The sequence below is a fragment of the Tursiops truncatus genome, chromosome 20 (assembly GCF_011762595.2).
Source record: "Tursiops truncatus isolate mTurTru1 chromosome 20, mTurTru1.mat.Y, whole genome shotgun sequence".
Lineage (NCBI taxonomy): Eukaryota > Metazoa > Chordata > Mammalia > Artiodactyla > Delphinidae > Tursiops > Tursiops truncatus.
In genome coordinates this window covers 15,727,115-15,737,174 of record NC_047053.1, presented here as the reverse complement: position 1 = coordinate 15,737,174, position 10,060 = coordinate 15,727,115, and the positions used below count along the sequence as shown (strand labels likewise).

At 44.2% G+C, this 10,060-nt stretch overlaps 1 protein-coding gene across 1 annotated transcript; it reads right to left on the bottom strand.

The window, feature by feature from the left end:
* Positions 1 to 4,584: 4,584 nt before the first annotated feature.
* RSKR (ribosomal protein S6 kinase related) lies at positions 4,585 to 9,931 on the bottom strand. Its single transcript, XM_019927036.3, is given in 13 exon segments — positions 4,585 to 6,295; positions 6,733 to 6,843; positions 6,970 to 7,058; positions 7,146 to 7,235; positions 7,346 to 7,373; positions 7,630 to 7,670; positions 7,852 to 7,956; positions 8,192 to 8,261; positions 8,606 to 8,674; positions 8,807 to 8,890; positions 8,986 to 9,225; positions 9,227 to 9,247; positions 9,617 to 9,931. Coding segments are annotated over 13 exon segments (1,230 nt in total). The 5' UTR covers positions 9,674 to 9,931; the 3' UTR covers positions 4,585 to 6,070.
* Between the last annotated feature and the right edge of the window lie 129 nt (positions 9,932 to 10,060).

The following is a 10,060-nucleotide window of genomic DNA, read 5'->3' as shown; positions in this document are numbered from 1 at the left end:
GCGCAGGCTTCAGTAGTTGTGGCACTCAGGCTCAGCAGTTGTGGCTCGTGGGCTCTAGAGCGCAGGCTCAGTAGTTGTGGCACATGGGCTTAATTGCTCCACGGCATATGGGATCTTCCTGGACCAGGGCTCAAACCCGTGTCCCCTGCATTGGCAGGCGGATTCTCAACCACTGCGCCACGAGGGAAGTCCCCAGAGTTAGTTTATGATGAAGTATGTTCCTTTGAACGCTCACGGCACCTTATTTACACTCTTAAGTCATAATGAATTTGGAAAAGGCAATAACCCGGAGAGGAAAAACTATAATGTTACGAACTTCGGGGCCCTCAGGGGATGGGCTCTTCTAGAACTGTGTTGTCCAGTACCATAGCCACTAGCCACATGTGGCTATTGAGCACTTCAAATGTGGCTAGTCCAAATTGAGATGTATTATAGATGTAAAATACAAACTAGATTTCGAAGACTTCGTATGAAAAAAGAAAAGAATAAAATATCTTATTTTAAATATTGATTGCATGTTGAAATGATATTTTAGATACATTGGGTTAAATAAAATACATTAAATTAATTTCATCTGTTTCTTTTTACCTAATTTTTAATGGGGCTACTAGCAAATTTTAAATTACTTATGAGGCTTACATTATTTGTTGGACAACACCGCTTTAGAAACATAATGGTGCAACCTAAAGACGCTAGAGAGAACAGTTGCTTGACTGGAAAACTGGGAGAAAGACAACAGAACACAGACTTGAGCCTGGGATTCCCCCAGACTTAGCAGAGGGAATCCCAAGGTATATGTACTTCTGGTCAATCAAAAAGGTCCAACAAATAAAACAAGGGTGAAAGGGGCAGAAAAACCAAGACAGAAAACTCTTAAGTGCCAGTAGTAAAAGCTTGTATTATATAAAGTGTGACTTGGAATGCTTAGTCCTTGTTGCAGTTGGTATGTCAGATGCCAGGTGAGTAACCAAAGAGATATAGTGCTTCCAGCAGCAAATTAGGAGGGATATGGAGGGTAGACTAGAGGGACAATACTATTGTAAATAGGCAACATAAGCAGAATTAGTTTGTTGGTGTTGTTTTGCATGAATTTTTTTTGTGGGGGAGGCCATGCTCCGTGACTTGCGGGCTCTCAGTTCCCCAACCAGGGATTGCACTCAGGCCACGGAGACGAAAGTGCCAAATCCTAACTAACCACTCGATCACCAGGGAACTCCCTGCATGATATTTTTCATTTGGCGTTTTTCAAATTACAAAAAATAAGAGATGCTCGTTGTAGCAAGTGAAACAATACAATGCAAAGACATATTAAAGGCACAGCCTCCCCCATCCATTCTACCTGCCTGAGGTAACGAATAGTGTGTATGCCTTTATAAAAACATATGCAGGGAATTTCCTGGTGGTCCAGTGGTTAGGACTCGGCGCTTTCACTGTCATGGGCCCGGGGTTCGATCCCTGGTCAGGGAACTAAGATCCCACAAGCCATGCGGCCAAAAATCAACAACAACAACATATGTATACACACACGCAAGGATTTTGTTTGTTTTTATTTACACACGCTTTTTTTTTACCCAAATTAATTGACGTGCAGACTGGGGTGTCTGGGATTGAGAGCTAGTGCCTTTTTTTTCCTCTTCTCATTACATTTGCATTACTCCCCTCTCCCTCCCAGGTTCTCTTTTTCATTCTCTCTCTCTCTCTCTTGCACACACACACACACACACACACACACACACACACACGCGGAGGGGAAGTAAGCATTGAGAGTCGTCTACAGAAATGGCATCATTTCTTACACTTCTGCATTTTTTTCCCACTCAATGTCTTGTATTGAGCCTTCTAAGTCAACTGATATAGATCTAATTAACTCATTCATCACTTCATATTCCATGTCCTTTTTAAAAAAATAGGTTATTTCTCTTTTCTAATTTGTAAGAGTTCTGTATTTAGACATTAACTGCCATCACATTGCAAATATTTTTCTTTAGATCTATTTTTTGTCCATTGACTTTATTAATGGTATCTTTGGCTATACAAAGATAAAACATTTATGAGGTTAAGATGTTATCTTTCCTTTCAAAGCATCTGGACTTCTTATCTTGATTGATTCATTCATCTTTTATGTAAATGTTTTCTTCTTTTTAATTTTTAAAATTTTTATTTTTGGCTGTGTTGGGTCTTCATTGCTGCGCGCAGGATTTCTCTGGTTGCGGGCGAGCAGGGGCTACTCTTCATTGCCGTGCGCAGGCTTCTCATTGCAGAAGCTTCTCTTGTTGCAGAGTGCAGACTCTAGGCGTGCGGGCTTCAGTAGTTGTGGCACGTGGGCTCAGTAGTTGTGGCACAGGACTCAGTAGTTGTGGCACGCGAGCTCTAGAGCACAGGCTCAGTAGTTGTGGTGCACAGACTTAGTTGCTCCGTGGCATGTGGGATCTTCCTGGACCAGGGATCGAACCCGTGTCCCCTGCATTGGCAGGCGGATACTTAACCACTGGGCCACCAGGGAAGTTCCGCGCCCCCCCCCCCCCGCCCTGCTTTATAAGGAAACCAATCATATTGGATTATGGATTAGGGCCCACCCATAAGACCTCATTTTAACTTAATTACACCTGTAAAGACCCTATCTCCAAATACCATGACATTCTGAAGTACAGGGGTTAGGATTTCAGCATATCAATGGGGAGGGGGCACAATTCAGCCTGTAACAGGGGCTAATAATACAGTGAATATGATTTTATTCAATTTTTCAAAAAAGCTTTGACAAGACTTTTACATTGAAGACTCTATTTAAAGAAGTAAACCAAGGAATTGAGATTACCAGTTTGTTAAATCAATGAACAAGTGAACAAATGAACTGGTCAATATATGATAAAGTAACTTAGGTTAGAGGTAAGAAACAATGAGTAGAACTAAAAGGACACTCTTCTAAAAGAAGAATATAAGGTTTGGTGTTAAGACTTAATTTTTTTTTTAATAAAGTATAGTTGGTTTACAGTGTTGTTTCAGGTGTACAGCTAAGTCATTCAGGTATATATATATATGTGTGTATATATAAAATCTTTTTCAGGTTCTTTTCCATTATAGGTTATTACAAGACTTTCAATATAGTTCCCTGTGCTATACAGTAGGTCCTTGTTATTTATAAGACTAATCTTAAATTCTTAGAAAAGATAGAAGGGAGTACAGAGCAAAATATCCATACTTAAAAGTGTATCTGATTTCTTCTAGGTAATGAAAAATCAAAATGTAGGGCTAAACTTAAAAGATCATTTCAGGTTGTATATAAAACAAAGTTTTTTAAATGAATTTCATGTGAATAAGTAGAAGGTATTTATTTTTAGGTCAGTGATTCCGAATGGGGGTGGAGGGTGGCAGGAAAGAATGCCTTCAAGGGAAGAGCATATCAAAACTGGGGTAGGTGTGGGGTGGAGGCAGTGCTTTTTCAAATTATACTTTGTGAAACTTTTTCTGTCACTGCCTCCACTCTACCCTGAGAAACACTGCTGTAAGCACCACTGATTGAAGAGAGTATGTTAAAAATGTCCTCATTTGATAAGAAATGATTCAAACTACACTTACATGATCCTGGTCTCTAAGCTATCTAACATGACCCAGGAAAGGGACCCTAGTGACATTATGTTAACCATGTCCTAAAGACCTTAAACCAATATGCTGCTGTGACCAGAGAGGCTATATAATGTTGGGCGATCTGAACATTAATTAACACTGGGCCAGACACACAGTATCATAAAATCATCTGCATCTGCCCTTTGAAGAAGCATCACAGAAATCTGAAACCTATCTCCCACAATGAAGAACCAGTGGTTGTATACATTAGGAAACTAGGTCCAGAGAGTTAAAATGACTTGTATAAAGACACCGAAATATTTATTGGTGAGTCTAGGCACCAGGTCTCCTAAATTCCAATCTAATACTTTTTTTTTTTTTTTTTTTGCGGTACACGAGCCTCTCACTGCTGTGGCCTCTCCCGTTGCAGAGCACAGGCTCCGGACGCGCAGGCTCAGCGGCCATGACTCACGGGCCCAGCCACCAGGGAAGCCCCAATCTAATACTCTTAACTACTATTTTAGAAGCCATTGATTCCCATTTCTAGTATTCAGTATTGTTTTTTTGTTTTTTTTTAATTATTTATTTTTTGGCGTGTTGGGTCTTTGTTGCTGTGCACGGGCTTTCTCTAGTTGCAGTGAGCAGGGGCTACTCTTTGTTGCGGTGCACAGGCTTCTCATTGTCGTGGCTTCTCTTGTTGCGGAGCATGGGCTCTAGGCACGCAGGCTTCAGTAGTTGTGGCACGTGGGCTCAGTAGTTGTGGCTTGCGGGCTCTAGAGCGCAGGCTCAGTAGTTGTGGTGCACAGGCTTAGTTGCTCCGCGGCATGTGGGATCTTCCCGGGCCAGGGCTCGAACCTGTGTCCCTCGCATTGGCAGGCAGACTCTTAACCACTGCGCCACCAGGGAAGCCCCCAGTATTGGTTTTTATCCAATGTGGCAGTTCTGGTCATTACAACTTTAAAAATATGTAATAAAGCCTAAAAAGTCTCTAAAGAGAAACAAGTGAGATAATCAAAAGGATCAAGGATACATTCATTTATTTATTTATATCTCAACTTCATTCTAAAAGGCTTACAAAGATGGAGATAATCTAGTAAGATGTAAAAAAAAAAGGACTAAAACAGAAAAATGAGAAGAGAATAAGGAAAGTAAAGGTCAAAAAGGAAGATGATGGAACCAAGAATGTGGCTAGCATACAAAACATAACATGAGGTCCTAAACACTTGCTGGAAGTGGGCCACAAACTGGGCTCTAAGTGGTCTAGCATCAATATGAAAAGAAAAATAGAGTCAGTTGAATATTTACTGTCTTTAAGGTAAAAACCAACCAGCAATTCAGGAAAAGAATAACTGGGTTCAGAGAAAATTTCTTCCATGCATCCTTATATAGAACATTATGAATTATAATGATAAACACCCTTTGCAGTATCCACAGCAATTAAATTTCATAGGGATTTTCATATGGATTGCCAAAGTACAATTCAGAAAAAGCAGTTCTGCAGAGGCCAATAAAATGCCAGCTATGTACAGGGCAAATCTGGCTTAATCCAGGGACAAAATTAATAAATAGTACTCAGAATACTTCCCAGACTCTCTTTGGTTTGGAAAGAGAGATCAGATATAACTGAAGAATAACGAAAATGAAACTTTTAAGAAGTTGGTTTAAGAAAAATGAAAAGAAGTCACAAAGGCCAGAAATGTATACAGATTTAAGGTCCAGATGATTTTCCTAAAGGAAAAGGTTCTTGAGTTACATCTCTGATCTTAATCATGCCTCTTAATCCCTTGGTTTGCCCATCACCAACTGAAACCTGGGCCATCTAGGGAAGTGATCAGTTTAAGAATCCTTGTGTCCTTCAAAGAGGTTTTATTTTGGAAAAAATGTGTATAGCTATTCCAATTACCCCCTAGAGAAGACATTTAACCCACTCATGTTTCACTTCTTATTCTCTTCCTCACAGTAGGCTATTAGATTCACTTTTTAAATTTTTAAAAGTTAGACTGACTTTGAGCCCCCAGATCATATGTTTTACCTGCATATTTAGGGGTTGAAACAAATACCAGCTTTTGAGAACTCTGAAAAACATTCATACTGCTTCTGACAAGCCTATTAAACACATAAATAGCAGCACCTTGGGAACCCATGAAATGCTGTTATTGCTCACAAAAGGAAACATGGCACAGAAACAAGGAGAAGGAAAAGTGGAATAAAATTCTGGCTAAAAACTGCGGGGTATAAACACTGGAGAAATGAAACAAAGGAAAAGGTCCACACTCTGATCTGAGATGTTGAATTGAGAGATGGGTTGTATGATGGGGTAAGGACTAGGGCATTGTGACTACCAACCACAGAATGCCCAGTGTGAACTCTGGTCCAACACCTAGAGGAACAGAATGATAAGAGGCTACAGCGTAAAAACAAACTGAATCATCAAGGTGGTCACACTGAATTGGCAGCAGAGGAGGTCCTCGGGTTCCCAGATGAGCCCCAACTACAGTAGAGGAGCTCAAGCCAGGCTGGGGTGCACCAGGAAGGACTCCAGATTACAGTCAAAGTCCTTGAAGAACGTGGACTCCGATGATGGACTGAGCTGGGTAGCTTGTGTCTCCATGACAAAGTTCACTGGATGCTTCTGTAGGAGCTCTGGGTCAAAGGCCACACCCCGAAAGAAAGGGTGGACCTGGAAGTGATGCAAATAACGTAGACGGTGGAGGGGATTCTGGCATAACAGCTGAAGAGAAATAGAGCATGAAGGATGAGAGACTGGGATAGGAAAGGGACTGAATAGAGAAGCTGGAAAAGGAGAAAGAAGTTCATGGATCTGTGGAGGGCAGGGAGAAGAACCCAAAAGAGTAGAGGATATGTAAAAGTGGGAGAAACAGGCTAATCTGGGGGCAAAGGTAGGAATAAAGTAGTAGTAGTGGTAAGAGAGCAGCACTAGCCCACTCTCTCAGAAGTGACCTGCTGTGGATGGGGACGAGCTTTGGAGGACCAGGAACTCGAATAAAATTTGAAGTGTTGGTTAGAAGGCAAGTAGTGAGGTAGTACTTGATCAAGTTGGAATCCCCCCTTAATAATTAATGAGAGGAATGGGGGGTATCACTTCAGTGATAGGGAAAGAAGTGAATGGTTTTTGTAGTCAAGAAGGAAAGTCATGCCCACCCTTACCTCATGGAGCAGGAGTGAGAGCCCCTGGTTAAGAGAAGCTGGGATCACAGAGTCATAGTGGGTCACACTTGCCAACATGGCCACATGATCTCTCTCTGCGGGCACTGGGAACTGAGTTAAGGGGTGGGAAGGTGTCATTGCTTAGTAAAAATAAGGCAAGGCTTCCCAAGGTGGCCTTTCTTCCCACCGCAGGGCAACTCCTATCTTCTCTGCCCAACATCACTACCATTCTCTCACCTTTCCAGTTGACAGAGAGAAAAGCAAGACACCCAGGGACCACCAATCAGCAGCATGGTTGTAAGGCCCTCCACTCAGGACCTCTGGGGCTACGGATATGAAAGATACTTGTCACTGATATCTGTTGGCTATCCTCATGCCCAATGCTTACCCACCAGCTTTAGCTTCTCTCTCACCCATGTACTGAAGAGTGCCACAGATAGTATAGGCTCGGGTTCCTTGGGGCAGGTGGCGGGACAGGCCAAAGTCTGTCAGTTTCAGATGGCCTGTGAAAAGCAAGCCATCAGCACCACTCTGTTCCAACCGTCATCAGCCATGACTTACTTCCAAACTGAGGTACCTCTCATTCTGGGACTAGGAAAAGAAAAGGACTTACCTCGTTCATCCAGAAGGATATTCTCCATCTGAAAAATCACAGGTGAGAAGTTATTCATCCCCTTCCTTTCAGTCCTCTTTCATCATGTATACTATACCCCCCAGCTGAAGAAGATGCCCTAGCTCAGCATCCAAGTCTATACTTGGAGGGCCCTTGCCCAAATCCTTAACACCCATGAGGGCCCCAAGGTCAACTGTTCTCAGCAACTCCTCCCGCCTTCTTGGACCTGTTGGAACATCTTACTGAAGTCCCTCCTTAAACAAAAAGAAAAAGCATTTAACTACCTTCACATCTCGATGGATGATGCCGAAGTCATGGAGATAGCCTGTGGATGACAGCAAGCGTGGGGTGTGTGCTGAGGCTCTCCTGTCCTTCCAATTTCCCTGATAGCTCCCACCTCATTCCTATCCCTGTTCTTTGACCTCCAGAGTTAATATCAATTCTCTTCTGCCTCCCTCCCTGCTTAATTCTTCCCTCATTTCTATTACCACTCCTGTTTCACTTACACAGCACCAGGATCAGCTCAGCAGCAAAGAGGCGGATGGAAGCCTCACTAAAGCAGCCAACAGCGGACCACAGGGAGTACAGATCTGTGCTGCAGTAGCTACACACTGCAAAGTAACAGAAGTCTAGGCAGTATTCGGGGGCTACTATGCCTGGGCTCAAGGCATCGTATGCCTCCTGCCCAAACTGATGCCACCTGCTGTTCCCTCTCCCTCTGGGAGAGAGAAGTACTATGAAAAGGGGAACAGAGCAAAGGCAGAACAAGCCAAAGGGATGGGTAATCTCAGGTGGGGAGTATGGTAGAAGGACCCCTGGGAATGAGGAGAGAATCCAGTCACTCACTCATGAAGAGGTGCCGTTTTCCCTGCCAGCTGTCCCCCAAACTGTGTACAAAAGGATGGTTGATCTGTCGCTATGGACAAGAAAACAGGAAGTTAGGATCAGGGTCATTGAGGATCAAGGCAGCCAAGAAGTCAGGATTTACCTTGTTGTGCAGAAAGGGCGCTGTTGCCCCACCTCTCAGTACAGGTTGCCTGCCTGGTAATCCCAGTACTAAGGAACACACTGGACATGCTGGAGAGATTTCCCTGGCAGGACCTAGAATTACTCTACTGATAGCTACTTTTCCTGGGATCTCTTGGTTGAAGCAGAGGGAGGGGTCAGAGTCAGGAAAAGCAGGACAGTTGGACAAGAAAGGTGCTTTCTCCGCCTGTGGTTTGGTTCTTCCTAGGATCCTTTCCAGGGCTCTGTGCATACCTGGATGCTGACCTCCTCTTTGCACTGCCTCAGGTTGTCCCTCTGTAGGACCTTTACCTTGGGCACCACCTATAAAAGGAGAGGAGTGATGACTCCTAGTGGGGAATAGTGTATTAAATTATTTATTCCTCCTAACCTTTCTGGAATAAAGATTGGAGGCAGGGACTAGAGAATAATGTGGAAGAGTATCTAGGTCCCTACCTTCACCACAAATACTGCTTTCTGGCCACAGTCTAGCACCTTCAGGACAGTTCCAAAGGAGCCTTTAGCCACAAGGCCTAAAATCTGTACAGAGAAGTAGAGAACAGGGCAGTTGAGACTGATTGTTTCTAGATTTCTCCCCAAGACTGAGACCCCTTCCAGGGATTCCACTGACCTACCTTCAGCTGCTGATGGCCCCTAAGGGGCCTAATAGGAAACTCCGGCAGAAAGAGGTTGATGAACTGAGGCACTGGCCACTCAGGCAGAGGCTTCTCTACTAGCAGTGGGGCTGGCTCCAGGGGCTCCTGGTGCAGGAACTGATGCCCCTGTAGTCCCCACAGCAACTCTTTCAGACCTGACCTGGTGGTCCCCACACCTGGCCAGAGGCTCTTCTAGCCTCGGACCCAGGGGGACCCAGGGGCCCTGGATGTTGCCACCCTGCTGAGAACCAAGGGAGCCACTAAACCTGCTGCCCCTGGGGCATTACAGGTTCTGCCCATTTAGCAGGCACTCCCTCAAATCTCAACCCTAGAGATGCAAATTTGAACCCCAGGCAAAATTGCTACTGTCCTTGCTTCACGCCAAGGTCTGGATTTCCTGCACACAATTAAAATCCTCTAGGAAAGTAATACTTGGATATTTTCCCAATAAGGCATCAGAGATTCAGTACTGCACCTACCATAAATACTTTGATGGTAACACCTCCCTGCCCCACCCCCACAGTGGACAACACTGTTATTACCAGTTCCCAGGCCTCAAGCTCATGCCTTTCACCTCCCCTAAACAAGCTGCCAGAGCCCCACACCCTACCTTATGAGGAGCAGCCATCTGGGCATGTTGCCCCTTCCGACAACTCACTGCTCCCATCCCCAAGCCTCTGCGCCTCCTCTCTCCCGCTAAATCTGCTGTCCCAGTTACATAAGCAGTTCCTCCCCTGATGCTGCATTACACATGAGCCCCGCCTCTTTCCCTTGTTGTTCATGACTAGAGATGCAAATGATGCAGCCAAACCTCACCCTTATCCCCAAATGCTATCGCCCCTGGTTAAGAATGGCTTATAGCCAGGACTAAAATGTGCAGAGACCTATCAGCCTGGGACCAATGTCACGTCAGAGCTGGGAAGTATCTGTGACACAGCTTCAGGCAGGAGGGAAGAAGCCACCCTCATTAGGGTGGCAGCTAGGTGTCTTGGACTGATGGGGAGAAAAGGATATAGGCTGAAACCATGCACTCAATACAATTAAAAAAAAAAAA